At 38.4% G+C, this 19918-nt stretch overlaps 1 protein-coding gene across 1 annotated transcript in view; it reads left to right on the top strand.

The window, feature by feature from the left end:
• Nucleotides 1-19918, top strand: part of LOC132211347 (probable maltase-glucoamylase 2) — an 85062-nt gene that overhangs the window by 15074 nt on the left and 50070 nt on the right. Inside the window, exons 6-16 of the mRNA XM_059656066.1 lie at nt 119-273; nt 1126-1297; nt 2634-2733; nt 3445-3557; nt 4057-4182; nt 6924-7055; nt 7151-7249; nt 9654-9767; nt 10666-10747; nt 14448-14565; nt 19700-19871. Of these exons, the coding sequence (XP_059512049.1) occupies nt 119-273; nt 1126-1297; nt 2634-2733; nt 3445-3557; nt 4057-4182; nt 6924-7055; nt 7151-7249; nt 9654-9767; nt 10666-10747; nt 14448-14565; nt 19700-19871 (1383 nt within the window). The remainder of the gene's footprint in view (nt 1-118; nt 274-1125; nt 1298-2633; nt 2734-3444; nt 3558-4056; nt 4183-6923; nt 7056-7150; nt 7250-9653; nt 9768-10665; nt 10748-14447; nt 14566-19699; nt 19872-19918) is intronic.

Genomic DNA, 19918 nt, shown 5'->3' on the forward strand with positions numbered 1-19918 from the left:
ACAGGGTTAAGAATGGGAAGCTATTCTCATTGGGGGCTATGTGGGAGTGAGAATATTTTGTAGCTCTAAAGGGAAGTTTTGTGTTCTGGAGCTGTCCCTTCTGTTTTTCTCCTGACAGATCACTGAAACCAATAACACACGCTATGAAGTCTCCCATGAGCATGTTAAGCTGTTTAATATGACTGCTGGTTCCACCAACCAGAGCTATTACGTCGAGGTCATAGAGAAACCCTTTGGCATCAAAATAATGAGGATGAGCAACAAAAAAGTCTTGTGAGCTTTTCAACACTCTTTGCATATCTTTGAAAATACAGTTCCAATGTCATTCGTTCTGACTTCCTGTGGGCAGGTGATCAGCTCAGTATATTTGGAAAAATGTTTGACTCTCAGAAAAAGTCAAAGCTTTCAGTAAAAATCATTAACGCTGTGAATATGTAATGACAGACCAGAAAACAAAAACTAAAATGTGATATGCTGGTTTGTTGAGTTATAAATATACTCTTGGATATGATGAAATAGGGAATGTTATTATTTTGGATTACCACTCACACTGGAACTCACCTTCATTGTTTAGCATTCCAAATTATGATTTCCTGGGAAACTTACCATCCAGCACCTAATGAGAGCCTAAACTTAAGTCATAAATTGAGCTAGTGGACATACAAGAATTAACATCAGAACATCAGGAAAAGCTGGATTCAAATCCCAGTACTAGTAGGTCACCAGGCTATGTGATAAGAGGCCCAGTACCTCACCTCCTCAGTCTGTTTCCTTGTCCATAGAAAGGGAATCAAACCGTCTGCTGTGGCTACATGTACTGAGGCCATGTTTATAAAGCACCCAGTGTAGCGCATACATGAAGTAGATGCACAGAAAATGTAAGGTCAGGTCTGCTCATCCCTCAATCATCCCACTTGAGTTTTTGGTATCAAATCTCCAATGCTGTGCTCCTCTGGAATTAAAGAATCAGAGACACCCTAGAAAGGCCTTCTGCAAAAGCATGAAAGTGGATGGTAAGACCTGAAGCAACTGTTCTCGAAGTGTACAGGGCAGGGAGCAGACCATTTCCTGGCAGAGAGAGCTGCTTGCTGGTTTGGTGACTCTCATTCTTTCTCCCTGGCCCAGGTTGGACACGAGCATTGGGCCCCTCCTGTTCGCCAATCAGTACCTGCAGCTGTCCTTCCTGCTGCCCAGCGCCAACGTGTATGGGCTGGGAGAACACGTGCACCAGCAGTACCGCCACGACATGGGCTGGAAGACCTGGCCCATCTTCACCCGGGATGCCACCCCCACCAAGGTGAGGGGCCCTTTCTCCTGATTTCTCACAGTGAGGGATACCTTCTCTGCTTTTCAGAAAGTAACCTACAGAGGGAGGAAAACTGTAAAGTAACCTACAGAGCTCGCCTATTTACTATTTTGCCCAATTTATGTTGGAGAGTATGTACTTGTTCTTGAGGTTTGTAAACTCACAATACTAACATATCAATTTCTCAAAACAGTTCACTTTATAAATATATATAATTTAATGACAATATTATAGCCAGTCTGCCTCCCTCCTTCCTTCTTTCCTTCCTTCCTTTCCTCCACCTCTCCTTCTATCTTCTTAGCATTTTAAATTTAGTTTGTATTCTAGCCAAGGGCTGATGCCGTAACTTTCCTGGCTACAACTTTAAATCTGGCCTAATGTTGCAGAGGTCTGCTAGTCTTCTCTACTTTACACTTCATGCCGATTCTCTTCTCCTCTCCTGGAATTTACTGTCATCAGTACAGTTGCCCTATATGCCAAGGACTAATTGTGCAACATCACACAAGGAGTTTCTATAAAGCTTTCCATATGTTACAGTCTCATATACTCTATTCTTATATCCCTTACAATTATTCACATTGTCTCTTTTTATATTAGTGCTCTCATCAGAGCCCTGTGACAGGTTTAATATGTTTTCATTTTTAAAAATTTTAAACTTTATTACTACCTAAGTATTATATGTTAATTGTAGAGAGATCAGAAAATGCAGTTACGCATAAAGAAGACATTCAAAATTTCTCACAATATTGTCATCTTCTGCTATCATTTTATTATGTCATTACAAATAATTTCTAATTTTTAATAAATAACTTGATGGAGGTATAATTATAGACCATAAAATTCACTTGGTTTATGTGTACAAAGCAATGGTTTTAGTACATTCACTGAGTTGTGCTGTCATTAACATAATCCAGTTTTAGAACATTTTCATCACTCCAAAAACTTTTACATTTAATTTCTATTTACATCCTGTCTCAGACCATCACTAATTTTTCTGTCTCCACAGACTTTACTTCTGTGGACATTTTATAAGGGAATCATGGCCTATTGTCTTTTGTGTCTGTTTCTTTTACTTTGCATAACATTTATGAGACTTACTCATGTTGTAGTATGTGTCAGCATTTCACTTCTTATTGCATAGAGTATCCCATTGTGTGGAAATATCATAAACACACATTGATGTTACCATTTTAATACCTTTTGGGTACAATACTAACTACAACATATGTTGGCCAAGTACATGTTGTGCATGGCTTTTGGTTATATTTTGGGGTGAATGAGAACATTTTACATATGTACTATTATTTCTCTTCATGTTTGTTGACAGGGCATGATTAACTTGTATGGAGCCCACACATTCTTCTTGTGCCTTGAAGACACCAGTGGCTCCTCTTTTGGGGTCTTTCTGATGAACAGTAATGCTATGGGTAGGAAACATCATTTTACCTTGGCAGGAATATGTATGGGGATGCCGCTTTTATAAAAATGACTCATATGTTGAGATCACGGTTTAACAGGAGGTATATTGGACCTACTATGCTTCATCAGAAACTGGAAACAGAAAGCAGTTTAACCTGTCTACAAATCCAGTTCATGCTGGAAGCTACTTTTATTGAAAACGGCCTCAGAGGTCTCTTTTTGTGTAATGTTTCCCATAATATTTTGTAGATGATAGGATTCACTGATAGACCCATCCCAAAGACACCTGTAGGTTCAACATGTAAAATACTGTCCGTCTGTAGCTGCTCCTCACAGCCCACCCTTTCCCCACTCCAGAGTCTTCCTCCTCCAGCTTCTGGATGAGGGTTTATTTTTATTTTTAATTGTAGATCAAATAAGGTTGTAAACATTTTTCTTTTCTCTGAAATTAGTAGCAAATCCTAGACATTTGTATTTTTATATGGCCAGGTTAAAATAGATTTTGTTTTTCATTCTCCTAAAAAAATCAGTTAATTCCTCATGGGTGTTGTACTCATTTAATATTTGATAAGCTTCAGCAATCATGTAAAGGAACAGGTGTGATTTTCATCTCTTTCAAAATGAGACAGACTGTTTTCGGTAGCTCACATATTTAAATTCTGCAGAAGAATATATTTTCAACCATGAAATTGTAATGGCTCTTATTTTAATACTTGCAGAGGTTACCCTTCAGCCGGCTCCTGCAATCACTTACCGCACCATCGGGGGCATTTTTGACTTTTATGTGTTCCTGGGAGACACTCCAGAACAAGTGGTTCAGGAATACCTGGAGGTATGGCTTTGCAGTTAGATAGTCTTTATTGCTGCTATCTCATACACTCATTGTAAATTAGCCTGGGAAAAATAAAACTTATGGGCAAACTATGGATCATATACGTTGGGATTGTGAGTCTTCCATTCATCGTATGTTTATTCTGATGCACATTTATTGAGTGCCTTCTGTGTGCTAAGAGGCACTGGGCAAGGCTTGAGAAATGTAAAAATAAGTCACTTAGTGGGGTTTTAAACAGATGCTGTGCTGTTTTCAAGGAACTCATGGTCTAACCATGCATGATCAGTCATCCCGAAGACCTGAGGCTACAAATCAGTAAAGTTCATTCATGCAGTAAATAAAAATTTAGTGAAAATAAATTATGTACAAGGAATTGGCTCTGATATTTTAGATCTGAGAACTTAACAGATAATGAAATGGAGACAAAGTTGTCTGTATTGGACATGTTGCTACAAACAGTGTTTATTCTAAATGCTTGGACACTTCTTTATTTTTCTAGCTCGTTGGACGGCCATTCCTGCCTTCCTACTGGAATCTTGGTTTCCAGCTTAGTCGCAGGAATTATAATAACATCAAGGGATTGAAAGAGGTTGTAGACCGAACTCGTAAAGCTAGGATCCCATATGTAAGTTGGAACTTATCTTATCATAAACAAGATTCCATTTTCTATCTTTTATTTTTTGTACCTAATTCAATTTACTAGGAAAAATACAGATAGATAAATTGGTAGATGGATGGATAGATGATAGATAGATAGATAGATAGACACACCTACTGTCATAAATTTGCAAACTAAATTACCTATGTCATCATGGGAAGAGCGCAGTATGAAGTCAGAAGGATATGAATTTGAATTTTAGCTTTTCCTCTTTCTAGCTCTATGCAATGTTGGGCTAGTTAATTACCACCTCTGTGTTTTAGTTACCTTCTTTATAAAATGAAAAGCTAAGACTTCCTCTGGTGGGCTGGTTGTGAAGAATGCCTAAAACTGTGCATGTAAAGCATGTAACACAAAGGATGAACTCCATCAAAGTTAGTTGCTATTTCCTAAGAGAAAGCACCACCTGGGTGACATGGTTAACAAGTGCTGATTATTATAATGGTGACTCACAGCGAGTTTTGCATAGTGACCGTGGATATTCTTTCTAGATCTAACATACTCATTTTGAAAGCTCTGTGGTTGTAAAATATTTATGATGACCAATGTCCACTAGTAAATAAAAAGATCCTTATTACGTGTATAATATTTGAAAAGTTTCTCCCTGGAGATGTATAACATATGGTTAATGAGGTTATCAAAACAATTTATTTTGGGCTCAATCTTTGGAACTGTGATACAAACATATATTTGATTAATACCTGAAGGAAGATATTATGGGTGGAAATGACTTTGGCCTGATCTCAGAAGCTTTCAGTCTCCTCTCAGAGGAGCAATGAGGGCAGGCAATGAGATGAATTTTTCTTGTGAGAAAACCTAGTCATTGTATGGTTTTGTTATTAAGGGGAAATGATTATTATGTATTTAGTTTTACTTAACCGATATCTGCTATCAACACCCAATTCCAGGAGGAACCAGGCCAAATCTTGCCACATCATTATTTTACAAAACGTTTTCACATTCATGGTTGACCCTCACTTATTGGTATTTTGCAAATGAGTAAATGCAGACATTGCAATGTTAATCACTTTCCTGAGGTCACTCTACTAGCTCAATGACAAGCCCAGGATTCAAAAGTGGTTCTTTTTTTTTTTTTAAGTTAAGGTTTTGTTTTTTGTTTTAAATATATTTTATTGTTTTTTTAAATATATTTTTTATTGATTAAGATATTACATATGTGTCCTTATCCCCACGTTATCCCCTACCCCCTCCCCCGCCCCCCCCTCATGCCCTCACCCCCACCCCCCTGTTGTCCATGTCCATTGGTTAGGCCTATATGCTTGCATATAAGTCCTTTGGTTGATCTCTCCCCCTTACCCCCACCCTCCCCTACCTTCCCTCCAAGGCCCGACAGTCCAATCAATGCCTCTCGTCTCTGGATCAGTCCTTGTTCATCAGTTTATGTTGTTCATTATATTCCACAAATGAGTGAGATCCTGTGGTATTTATCCCGAGAGGGATAGAGAGTTAGAAACATCGCTCAGCTATCTCCTGCATGCCCCCTGGCTACATGTGGTATTGGTTTCAATCTCTCCCCAGGCCTCTGAAAGGAAAAGCCTTTTGAGGTCTTGCTGGTTCGGAAACAAATGAGCTTTTCTTTCATGGATCAGATCTTTCCCACCAGGTAATGGTGGAGGACACCTGGGTCCTAAAATGACTGCCCAGTGTTAGAGCAGATGGTGCTGCATTGGCTATAGGCCACAAGCCACATTTTCCTTCAGTCCTGTAAGTTAAAGCCTCTGACACACGGCCGACCGCAGGATGAACAATTATTTAGAAGACCTTCAGATGTCTTTGAAGTATGTGGCAATTGGAACAAAAGAGCATTTGCAGTCAAAGGGTCTATCACCAAAGCCCCAATTAACCCCCCACCTACTCCTGCATTTGACTTTGGGAAATGTCACTTAGCCCCTGTACATTTCAATCTCCTACTAAAAATTATAAAATCGGCTCCTCACAGGTTGGTATGCAAACACAAAAATAATGTGTGTATGAGAGTTTGGTTAATTAAAGCTCTGTCCCTTTGTCATTTATCTTTGTTAATTAGTACCCTAGATGTTTTATAAGGCAAGCAGGCTATTTTCTCCTCTTGTGATATGTTTTAACTTGATGTCTAGGGTCCAAGTTAGTACATGGTAATAACATTACTCATGGGCTCATTCAAACAAATATTTAAAGAGCACCGGTTTTATTTCAAGCGTCTAAGCTCTTAAATTACAGGGTTGAACAAGACACAGTCCTTACCTTCAAGTTCCTCTCAATACCTTATGACAAGCATCTACCAAGGCAAAGAGATAAAACTACAACCTAAGAGTGTCTGACTCTTTCAAAAAGGGCTTATTTACTCCTAAGAAGTAGCCAAGTCCTGGAAGTTCCAGGATCATTAAGAAATATGCCTTGCCCTAGCTGGTATGGCTCAGTGGATAGATCATTGGCCTTCGGACTGAAGGGTCCAGGTTTGATTCCAGTCAAGGGTACATGCCTAGGTTGTGGGCTTCATCCCCATAGGGGGCATGCAGGAGGCAGCCAATCAATGATTCTCTCTCATCATTGATGTTTCTACCTCTCGCTTCCTCTCCTTCCTCTCTGAAATCAATAAAAATATATTTTTTAAAAAAGAAAAATGGCTTCAGTTTTAATGATGAAGAACCAGAGTTATCAGCATGGTGATATTGCCTCGGTTCTAATTGGCCAGCACTGTCTTCCAGGATGTTCAGTACTCGGACATAGACTACATGGATGGAAAGAAGGACTTCACTATTGATGAAAAGGCTTTCCCTGGTCTCTCAGATTTTGCCAAGAACTTACACGAACATGGACAGAAATATGTAATTATTATGGTATGTTCAAACACTTATTCCATGGCCTACTATTCCATTTAAAAATGCAAAAGACATTTATAAAAATAATATTTATTATCATATTTATTTACTAGAATCCTGGCATCTTACATGATTCTGAATACCAGCCCTATAAGAATGGAAGAAAAAAGAGAGTATGGGTCTTGGGGAATAAAGGCTTTGTCACTGGAGAGGTAATTTCTCAAAAAAAAAAATCAGTATACTACAGTTATTTGGGGGAAGTTTGTGCTTTTGGTATGACAATGAGTAGAAGGCAATTTACAGTATTATAACTGTTTTCTTGGCTTTAGAGGTTTCTGTTATTTTTAAAATAGTAGATATAATAGTAGAATGATTAAAATTCTTAAGGATTTGTTTTTTAGTTGAAATATATTTGACATATAACATTTTATAAATTTAAGGTGTAGAGCATATTGATTTGATAATTTGATTATTACAACATGATTATCATTGTAGTGATGGCACCTCTATCAGATTACATATTTTCATTTCTTTTTTGTGGCAGAATAATTAAGACCTAGTCTCTAGAAAGCTAACCCTGACCCTCTAATAATACAGATAGTTGAAAAACAATATATTATTAGAAGAAAGTTAATTTATTCTTAAAGTTCTTCTGCCTTACAATTTATATCCCCAGACAATAAATTCAACTATGGTAATGGAGCAAGATGCTCATAGGCTAATGTGAAACCTTCCTCAGCTAATATACTTTTAATTTACATGAGACTTATAGATAGAGCCCAGCCTTTATCCTAAGGTAGCAATTTCAGGCATTTGAATAAGCTGCTTAGGAACCTATTTGCAGGGCAGCTGAGCTTTCAAGAGTATTTTAAATCAAATACTGTAGTCAATTTTCTCTTCCAATTATGAGTGGGGTCAGCCCTAGATGATTGGATGATGGAAGATTTATTAAAACTGGTACTTCATCTAAAAGTTCATGTGGCCTCATTTCTTGTTGCTCCCAGGCAAATAACTTTGCAAAACTTAGCGTTTTAGGGTTATCAATGAACCCTTACCTAACTTCTCACTTAATTCCCATCATTGACTTTGTCTACAATACTTCTATTTACTTTCTTTTTCATTAATTCTAACTTTTCATGAAACAGTAGTTTCCTTCCTTCTCCAAACCAATTCTTTGCTTTTGCTGTTTGGTTTGATGTGAATTTCTAATATATCAGATAGAGCGATATTCATATATAAGTACAAAATCAGAGGCCATGGTCACATAAAAAATTGTTTTGTTTACCAGGAAAGTAGATTATCCAGACTTATGAGTCATTTCAATAGTATTCATATTTGAGATGTATGTAATTAGGAATTTGCATATAACCACAAAAATTTAATTAGATAGTTACCTCCATTGACCAATAAATAACAGAAATTATTTGATCTAAAATGTTGGCAGAGGTAATAGTGCTGGAGGTAGTATGGGTTAATTATAAAGGAATTTGGTTAGAATGAATGTTCCTGGGCTTGCTCTAGGGACAATGTCACTGTAGGTGATTCCTTTGCCACACCATCTTTTCCTTGAGTTTGAAAGTTACTTCTGATTATTATATGGTGCCCCATCACCTAAAACAAAGAACCAAGACATAGATAGCTATTCATCATACTGCCTGAGCATAAAGTTGTCCCTAAATGACAATCTATAAATTTGTTGGGAAAATAAGCAAGAATGTATGTACAAAACTTTGTGTCTTGTCAATTTAGAATTTTCAGTAAGTTGGCTATGATTATATCTTTGTGCTATTTGTGGACAATGTTAAAAATGAATCTTTGATAGGAATAGATAAGAAGAGAAGATAGAATAAAATATATTTGACCTGAGTAAGAAGGACAAAATGCATTAAACTGTTTAAACAAGATTGTTTCTGTGCCAAAACCAACATATCCTATATAATAAAAGGCCAGAGATCGTAACGGTGTCAAAACCATAATGACCGTTAGACCAGAACCACCACAGCCCCTCGTCAGGCTGGCCCTGCCCCCCAGCAAGCGGTTATGGGCAATAGGCAGGCAGGCAGAGTGGTTAGGGGCAATCAGGCAGGTAGACAAGTGAGGGGTTAGGAGCCAGTGGTCTTGGATTGTGATAGGGATGTCCCCCGAGAGGTCCTGGATTGGAGAGGGTGCAGGCCAGACTAAGGAACCCCCGTGCACAAATTTCGTGCACTGGGCCTCTAGTTATCTATAAATAGCATTATTCAAATCAGGTTTTAGGTGATCTTCAATTAACAACACATTAAACAAAGTCATTCTCTTCTAAAATGTCATCTAGTTAAACTTTCCATATTTTAAACATGTCAATTGGCCTGACATATGAAATTTTACTTTTTTTTTTTTAATCAGAGAAAAGTTACATTTGCTGGCTTCTCATCTCTATAATAAGTTGTTTTTCCTTTTATTTTTTCTCCCTTTGTTTCCTTGCATCTATTTTAACATTTAGTTTTAGGAGGACAGTCACACGTTTTGATTCTAAAATGTAAGCTACATGGGCCTTCTGGTAGAAGAGATAGTAGCCAGCAATAAATGCATGTGTGAATCATCAGATAAACCACCACAAATTTCCTTGTTTTTTAGGGATATCCCGGAAAGATAGTCTTTCCTGCTTATGATAATCCAACTTGTACTCAATGGTGGACAGAAGAGCTTCAAGAATTTCATAAAACTTTGGAGTTTGATGGAGTGTGGCTTGTAAGTCATTATTCCAGTATAAAACTTACTTTGGAGACAGATATTTCTAATTTTAAGATGAATTTTAACTCTAATCTCTAGTAAAATAGTTTACTTGACATAGTGATATTTAAAATCCTTTTACTTAATGTTGAGCTTATAATATACAATAAATTAGATGCCTCGACTCCCTGGATTTTATTTCTCAATCTGCTACCAACTGGTTATTTATTTTTTAAGAAAATATTTTGCTTTCTCATGGACTCAGCTTTTTCCTAAATTAATTGTCTTTTAACTTTAAAAATACCATTTTATTAGAAACTACAGGTGCCATTATTTGTAGCAATGATTTATTAAAATTTAAAGTAAATAATTAAAGAATAATTTAATGGTCCTTTTTTTTTTAGAGGATAGCAGGTGGGGAAATTTATTTGAAATTTGAAAAATTACATTTTTGTTAGCAGGATTACACATCACCTATTTGCAAGCTCTTTTAAAGAAATGGATTTTATCTCAATTCTATCTTCTTAAGCCCTGCACTGAGTAGAATAATAGAATGGGCAAATTATAAAATAGAATATTACTCTATCTTAGATTCTTTAAAACAATACTGAGGCAATATCAGCAACAATAAAATCTCAGAAGGTATGAATTAGCCTTTGAAATAGTATTTCTTAATTAACTAATTGAAATCAAGGTATAAAAGGTTAATTGTACCTGATATAATTTAGAGTTGGAAGGTACTGTAGATACAATCTAATCCAAAAGATGAAACAGAAGTCAGAAAATTTAAGATTACCTAAGATTCCAAAATCAATAAGAGACGCCAGCTATCCAGCCTCTAGTTCAGTAAACATTCTTTAACAACTAACTATATATCAATAACATTTTCTACTTTGTGTATTTCGTGTCTCTGAAGGAAATGGAGGAAGTATCTGTTCTCCAAGGTTCTCATCATGGGTGTGAAGATAACAACTGGAACTACCCTCCTTTCACTCCCCGTAAGTTTTCACCTGTTTGTAATGATGTAGGCAGGAGATATTTAAAACAACCTCAGTGAAACTCAGTGTAGCCAGGAGCAAGTTCATTTTCCAATGGTTCTTTTGTTTTGTTTTGACTGTATTTATTATCTTAGTAGGGGCCCGGTGCACAAAATCCATGCACTGTGGATGGGGGCTGGGGGTCCCTCAGCCCAGCCTGCACCTTCTTGCAGTCCAGGACCCCTCACTCCCTACCCGCCTGCTCACTACTCTTTACCACTCAGCTCTCTGCTCCTTAGCGCTGCCCCGGATGCGGGCCTCCACCTCTGCACTCACCAGCCTTGAGCCTGGTTTCTGGCTAAGAGGCGCTCCCCCTGTGGTAATGCACACTGACCACCAGGGGGCAGCTCCTGCGTTGAGCATCTGCCCATCGTGGTCAGTGAGTGTCATAGTGACTGGTTGTTCCACAGTTCAGTTGATTTGCATATTAGCCTTTTATTATATAGGATTATTTTTATTATTTTATTAAACATTTTTAATGTTGACTTAATTGCAGGTGTCCCATTTTCCATGTGCTTTGCCCACCTCCACCCACTCCACTTCTCTCTCCCTGGAGACTTTACTGTAGTGTTTAGTCTTGCATTACTCTTTTGCTGACATAATCCAAGGGCAAGCATGTGGTGAAGGTCATATCTCCCCTGGCTGTGCCTCCTCTCTCAAATTCTACATTTCCCATCCTGTTTACTTCCTCTAAACCTTTTATACATGTTACATATGGTTCAATTTTAAACTTTATGAGAATATCAGAATACTGGAAGCACAAACTGCCTTCCATTGGAGTAAATCTGTAATATGTGTGTGTTTGTTTAGCTTATTACCAATAGCATCAATGGTTCCTGTTAGTCCTTCCAATTTATGAGTCCCATTTCCAGTCAAAGTCAATTTTCCAGTCCCTAATTTTAAAAGAATGTGTGTGTGTGTTTGTGAAACAGTATAGTGCTGGTGGAAACAAATTAATCCTAGCATCTCAGTGGAGTACACAATAAAAGTTTTTGCTCATATAATATTCTAGTGTGGAATGTGTGGCTCTCATCCCAGCAGTGACTCGGGAATCCAGTTACTTCCATCACCTGGTTCTCCTATCTCAGAGCCCTTTGTTTCCAGCTTCCTAGGTGAAGGAGAAATAGAAGGGTAGAGGAGATTTACGGATAAGCCTGGAAGTGTTTGTGTGTGTGGGGGGGGGGGGGGAGGGGGGGTGTCCACAGAATCCAATCACATGACTCTGCTAAACTTTCAAGAGAAAATGTGAAATATAATCTTATATTCCTGGGGAGAAGACAGGCTTGGTGAGCATCTGGCCAGTCTCTGCCAGTTTATTCTGGTTTCTTCACTTCACTGGTGCCTTTAAGCCACAGGTTAGCTGTTTCTTTACTCCTTTAAGAACTTTTTAGGAGGAATCTTGACTTCAAACCAGCTAACTTCTTGCAAAATCTGTTTCTTTCCCCCACTTATTCTTCTCTGTTCATTCTGTGTTCCCCCGATATTTTTCACTGTGTATCAGTTTATCATGTTTCCCTTTTAATCTCTTAATCTTCTACTTAGCCAAAAATGTTTTGTTTTGTTTCCTATAGAACATTGAAATCTCATTACCTTCTGTCTGCTTCTGACAAGGATCCTACTCCCTACCTCTCAGCATTTTGTCTCCTATATATGACAAACTGCTCTGCCTCTGGTCTACTTTTAATCTTTTCAGGATTAGAAAATACATCTGTAATACTCTCAACAATAAAGATTTTAAAAAAAGAAAGTACACATTGTCATGAAAAAGATTTAGATATATTACCTTTGCTCATGGGAAAATCTTAGTATCCTTTCTTATCTATATATATAAAAGGCTAAGTATCTGCCCTTCCCTCTGACCGGTAGCTATGACATGCACTGACCACCAGGGGGCAGACGCTCAACGCAGGAGCTGCCATGATGCACACTGGCCATTTAAAAATAAACGGCACCATGGACCTGGCGCTGACAAACCAACACTCAGCTTCCCCCAAGTGACATCTCAGCTGCCACCCCAGAGTGACATCTCAGCAAATTGCAGCCAATGCTGCCAAGATCCCATGGTGCAAAATGTGGCCCACAGCCCAACCCAGCCTGGAAATGGTCGCTGTGGGCACTGGGTAATGATGTCATTTAGCAATGCCCAGCTTCCTCTCCCTAGTGACTAGCCTCCCTGGAGTTTTTTAGCCCAGGAACCCAACTTGCTTTATAGCCAGGTGCAAACATTTTATAGTTTAACCAAATGTCTGTGAAGCATTTTCATGTGCCTCATGTCATTTGATCCTCACAGAAGTCCTGGAGTAAGTAGATAGGAAACTCAGTAGAATCCTTTTCATTAGCTGGAAAACAGATTTAAAAAGTTTAGAAACTTGACCCAACTGAAAAGAAGTAAGAAATGGTGGAACTTGAAAATGACTTCAGGTTTTCTCACTGTGCAGAATATAGTCAAACACTGCTGTAGTTAAAAATTGTACCCTTTGTTCTTCCTGCTGATCTACAATAATAATATGATAATAATCTGCTTCATGTTGATATTTACTGCTGTGTTGCTAACAATTACCTGAAGAGAAATTGGGGTGCTTCACTGGGCTGGAAAAAGTTTACCTAAATCAGAAAGCAGGTCTAATTAAGCAAAGTGTATTTTATATATAAAAAAGGCTAAGTTGACTCGTGCATGCACCATAAAGCTCTCGCTGGCACCAATTGCACGCGTGTGTTTTGATCTGTCATTATTGATCATGAATTTAGTTGACACTTCTATTATAGAGAAAGGACGAATAGTGATATTAAAATATTTTTTTCTAATTGATTTCCTTTCAATGTTCATGAATCTATGCACTGGGACACTAGTAATTAATCTAATTGTGAATCTCAGGCCACAGAGTCATGCCAGAAATATAATTGTCTTTATATTTTATAATTAAACATAATTTCAATCTCTGATTCTGCTGGGCTGGTGAGAAAAACTCAACCTCAGTCTTTCCTGGCTCTACCACTTTCTGGAATTGTGCCTCATATCTTATGAACAGGCAAGGCTTCATGAAGGAGGGCAAGAGGTATGGCCCCTTGGTACTGGTCTACAAGTAGAAGGAGAAGAATGAGATTGCAGGCCACAAGACAGAAGTGCTGACCATTTTAGGCATAAGAAAGGGAAACAATGACTATGCTGATTTCTAAAGGCAGGATCTAAGTTCTCATTCATGAAAGCCCCCAAATATCTCATTTTTTAAAAAGTGTAACTGAGGTGAAGGTTTGTAATTTCAGAGTGTATATATTCCCTTTTCACTGCCCTCCTATCTGTTCTTCATACATTCAATTCTCCTTGATTAAATATCTGTAGTTATGTGTGTGTACTTTATTTATATTTTATCTCAGATTAACTTCCCATTGCTCTGAGTTTTTTTCTCAGTTGCCACCACTCAGCAACATTCTTTGTGAGCTCGAGAATGCAAATTGATTTTAATGATTTACCTCAGTGAGGGCCTTAGAGTATGTCCCAGTTAGGAAGAGGCATTGGGATAGGATTTGAAATCTGAATAGAGTTTTGCCAGGTAGAGATTGGTGGAGAAGGTACAGGAACCTGGAAGCAATTGGATTAGGTGGTTATTTTGTTAGAGCTTGTTGATAGGGAAGTGGCTCACCAATGGGTGTTTCCCCACAGGAGTTCTGGACCGCTCGCTTTTTGCAGGAACCCTCTGCATGGACGCCGAGGTTTACCAGGAGCTTCACTATAATGTCCACAGCCTGTATGGCTACTCCATGGCAAGAGCCACAGACTCGTAAGCACTGGGTTTTCCTTCTACTTCGAGATACGGGGAGCTGGGAGATAGAGGGTTTCTCTTGTCATCTATAGGTATATTTTTCGAATATATTTTGTGGTTATGTGGATCTAGAAACTCAGATCATACAGGCTACTTAAGAGGTCTTCCTATATAATTCCTTCACTTCTGTGCAGGATTATTGCTTATTGGCTTATGACTAAGGACTTGATATTAGTAGGCAATAATGTGCAAGGTATTTAGAACCTCCAATTGGAAGTCAGCCCTTGCTTGGGTTCCAATACTGAATGTGCTATGGTCACCACACAAGAATTGTCTGATTTAGCAAATAACAATACAGGATACCCAGTCAAGTTTGCAATGGACATATGTACTGTATACTAAAAATTATTAATTGTTTATATGATATTCAAGTGTATTGAGTATCCTGTATTTACATGGCAATGTTATAGCAACCCCTCCTAGCTTTCCTCCATACTGCCTGCCCCTGTCACCCTCTCAACTCTCCCCTCTGCCCCAAGACATACACAGTACCACTACCACCATGAGTACTACCATTACCACCACCACCACTACCATCACGCTACCACTACCACCACGCCACCATTACCACTACCACCACCATCACCACCATCACCACCATCACCACCACCACCACTCAGTATGGAAGTCTAACAAAGACACAGATGCTTCCTGCAAAAGATTCAGTCCTTTACATACTTTGTCACATTAATATTTTGCTGCGACTTTGTAAATTGAGGAAAAGCTCTCTGCAAAATCTCCCCCCGCCCACCGAAGTGATAATTTACAATCATTATACCTAAGAGAGCAAGAAATTAGGGACTAAGATTAAGAAGATTTTAATTTAAATTTATAAAAGAGGGAAACTAAAGTCTTTGAATATTTGTTGGGGACCTTCAAGTGGCTTAGGAAAGAATGTCTTAGTTTTTCTCTGCTTATATCCTTTTGCTTTGGTATTTCTGGAATACCATAGTGGGGAATAGGGGCAGGGAGACTTTGCTGTTTTCTCAGTTCTTTTATTTGACTTCTCTAGGGTACATAACATCACTGACAACGCCTTTGAAGCTTGGTTCCTTTAGTTCTGAGACACTGCTCTATCTGGGCATACCTGCTCTTTTTCCAGCTGTCCCTTCTTAACCTCTGTTCCTTATTGACCTTTGGATCTTTTTCATGTATTCTCTCACGATTGATAAATCTTAGGGGTCAATCCCTAGACTTCATTTTTCATTCTCTGCCAATACAAAAATAATTTATTCCTTCTCATCTCAGTTTTTACTGTAATTTATTTGATAATTTTAAAATTGATAATTCTATAAATCTATAGCTTAGATCTTTCCCTGATTTTCAGGCCCAGATGTCCAAAATTACCTTCTGATCTTATCTACTTGGATGTCTTATAGTACCTCCAATGCCATTCACCTTACTGTTACCTGTTTCTGCCCGGCCCCCACAGTCTAATCATTTTTGAAACTGCTCAATTCCCTATCTTGGTTGGTAGCAACACCATCACTATCTCCCAGACTCTGAAGTGAGAAACTTGGTATTATCCTTGACTTATTTCTTTTCATCACATCCACTTCTACAATCAGGCTTCAGACCTTTTGACCCTAAAACATGCCTATAATCACCTCCTTTTTTCCTCCACTGACACTTTTTAATGAAGGCCATCATCATTGCTCAAGTAAAACTTACATGAGTCCCATGACTACTGGTCTCCTCTCCCTGACTGTAACTTTATCTCGTACTCATCTATCCCTACTCTTGCTATTCAAAGTGTGGTCCAAGGACTAGCAATATTAGTATCATCTGGAAACATATTAGAAATGTAGCACCTTGGCCCTCACCCTAGACCTTGGAAATGAGAATATGAGTTTTAACAAGATTCCCAGGGGTATTGAATGTATGTTAAAGTTCCAAAAGATCTACTCTCTACTACTGTTGAAGTTACCTTCTGAATCACATGTCTGCTCATTTCTTTTCCCAGTGAAAATCTGCTCGCTTCTTTCCCCAGTGAAAAATTATCTTTGGCTTGGTATCTTTATACAATAAAATCCAGTCACCCCAGTTTCTCTGTCACTCAAACCTATAAAGTACTTCATAACTTAATGGTTTCTTAGTATTTTCCTTTCATCCCTGCTACTCTTATATTTTATGCTCTGGTAAAACATAACTGCTCTTGCTCCCGAACCCAAATGCTGTTTCATTCTTCCGTGTCTTTGCATGTGTTGCTCTCCCTGCACGGGATGCCCTTCCCTGCCCAGTCCATTTTTCAAATATGCACTTATCTTTAAAACCTCCCCTCAGATGTTAAACCTTCCTGACAGTCCTAGGAAAAGATTACCCCCACACCCACCCCATATTTTGTGTTACCTTTGTTCATATTGTACGATGCCTAACATCCAAGCACTTGTATTATAGTTTTTAGGTATTTACTTTTTTTCTTGTTGGACTATCAATTTCTTGAGAGCATAGTCATCCCGTATTTTCTTAGCCTGTGGAATCATGTGTATACTAAAGGCATGGTTGTTGAATAAACTCCTGGCCTGAGAAAGAGAAGAAAAATGGAACCTGATGAATTAGAGGCGCAGACTGGGCCTATTTTGTTTTCCAACACCATTTGGTCCTCATGACTTAATATTATTCTGGATTGTTCAATGAGAGAGAGAGAGAGTCCTTATCCACTAAATGCGAAAGTTTTTTTTTTTTAATATATTTTATTGATTTTTTTACAGAGAGGAAGGGAGTGGGATAGAGAATTAGAAACATCGATGAGAGAGAAACATCGATCAGCTGCCTCCTGCACACTCCTTACTGGGTATGTGCCCGCAACCAAGGTATATGCCCTTGACCAGAATCGAACCTGGGACCCTTGAGTTCACAGGCCGACGCTCTATTCACTGAGCCAAACCAGTTAGGGCTAAATGCGAAAGTTTTTATTTCAATAAGTGAAAAGCTTCAAAAAGAGGGACACACATTTCTGATTTCATTATCTTCCCTTTTCTGACTTGTTTCTCTGTCACTCAATCTTTCTGGGAAGTAAACTAGATGAATAAGACAGTTCCCTCATCTTTAAAATGAAAATCTTGGATTGGTGTTTCCCATATCCCTTCTTGTTCTGATCTATTTTGACTCATGGATGCTTCTAAGATTGAAGGTGGGAGGAGAGTGGATAAATGGCCAGGATGGGAAAGAAAGCGTAAGGGAAGGCGGGAGGAAGGAAAGAGAGTTTCAAATTGCTTCAATGTTCAAATCTCCATATGATAAAAGTACTATAAAATCACATTGGGATTGGTTAATATGTTCTGAAGTTATGTCAATAATGGTTAATAGTTAAAAGGTCAAAGTTCCCAGAGAACAATGGAGATAAGTGAAACAGCCTTCAGGCATCAGACAGAGTTGGTTAAAAATCAGATAAGATTTTCATTCAGTTGGATCTGGGCATCAGGAGAATTTAAATCACAGATCTGATGAGCATTTAGCTCAATGTTTGCTAGAAGTATAGTTTGGGGACAGTAGTTACTGGTCTACAAAGAGAATTAAGTTCATTTTACTCTGGCTTGAAAGTAGGAAGAAACCAGATCCTCTCAGATATCAAGACCTGACCATAAGTAGGCCCAAACTGAGAGATGCAAAATAGAGACTTAGGGATCTCTGGGTAAATATTTCCTCTTAAGTTGGAAAAAAACCACCATGTTATCTAATCAGTGGTACTATAATGGGCTGACTCTAAATAAACCCTAAATTCACTTAACTTCATTTCCTGTTTCAATTTCACTTTACATAACTTGAATGTGTTTCTTTAATGACTGAGGATTGCAGGATGCAGTAAACCCTCTAGCCAGTGGTAATAAACACAAAGTATTGCCAGTCCTTATAAAAGGAGAAATGAGGACAGGAGTTGAAGAGTGAGTCCTTTCCATTCTATCCCCATTTTTTGGTCATTTAATTGTCAGAATTTAATTTTCTTAAACCAGTCTTCTATTTCAGAATTTTCTTCCTTTTTCCATTATAAGTTGTTCTGCACGTGTACACTCCCCATAACATTCTTAGGAATGCAAAGAGGAAAGGCACTGGTGGCTGTGATAGTGCCTATGAGGAATTGCCCAGTGCCTGATGGTACACTGGTCTCAGACCATGTGTTGGAAGGAAAGATAGTAGAGCTTGCCTGCAAAGAGCTAGAAGCAACTGTGGCTCAGGTATCACCATCCAATAGTTGTATTATTGTTCAATTTTAAAACACTAAAGGTAAGTGTGAACTGTTTAGGAGAGGAGAGAGCAGGGAGAGGCCTAAGCAGAATAGTGTTCTGAATAAAAGCCAGGAAAACAGCCTACATCTTACTTCATGTTATCCCATCCCACATGCCCACATCTGGTTTGAATTTCTCATCTTTAATTCCTTTGTTTTACTTTTTATATAGTTTTTACTTGATATGTAATATTTTCTAAGTAATACAATGAAAATATTTATTTATATTTTAGTTACTTTTAACTTCATTAAGAGTGCCATATGCCATCTTTTGAGACTTATTCACTTCAAGTAATACTAGTTTGCACAGATTAAGATACCCTAACATTGGGAATTGTTAATAATAAGTTCTGAAGCTTCAGAGGAATCGGGTTCCTGGAGCCCAGACTGTGTACAAAATCTCCTCTTAGGCAAAGAGCAGGTAAAGGGTTCTGACCTGAGCTGGTGTTGTACTAAACAAGATTATGAATGGCAGCAAGGCATGGAACCCAGGTACATTGGAGAAACTTTCTCTAGAGGGAGAAGATAGGGCCAATAGCCCCTCATTCCAATGTATCATGGACGAATGGGGCCAGAGCACAAGCAGGTCGAAGATGGAAAAAACATAATCAGGAAGCCAGGTGCCTAGAGAAATTCCTTGAGGGTACTGACTGTAGAGGTTTTTATTGTCTTATATGAGATCTATAACCTTGCCTAGAAGTGAGAAAGAAGCTCTTAAAAATGCTAATCCATTTGTTCTCCTTCATGATACCCTGATGTTTTTTTCTCAGTTTGCTTTTTTTCTCGGTTTGCTTGGACCTTTGGTATAGGTTAAGTCCTTGACATTCACAGTTCATTTCACATTCATTTGACTGTATTCCTTTTCAGGGCCTTGAATACTGTCTTCCCCAATAAGAGGAACTTCATCTTATCCCGTTCTACTTTTGCTGGGTCAGGCAAGTTTGCAGCTCATTGGTTAGGGGACAATGCGGCTGCATGGGATGATCTTCGATGGTCCATCCCTAGTATCCTTGAGTTCAACCTATTTGGCATCCCCATGGTGAGTTTCACTCTCAACCAAGGAGCTTTGACTTTCTTTCCATTACC

The sequence above is a fragment of the Myotis daubentonii genome, chromosome 10 (assembly GCF_963259705.1).
Source record: "Myotis daubentonii chromosome 10, mMyoDau2.1, whole genome shotgun sequence".
Lineage (NCBI taxonomy): Eukaryota > Metazoa > Chordata > Mammalia > Chiroptera > Vespertilionidae > Myotis > Myotis daubentonii.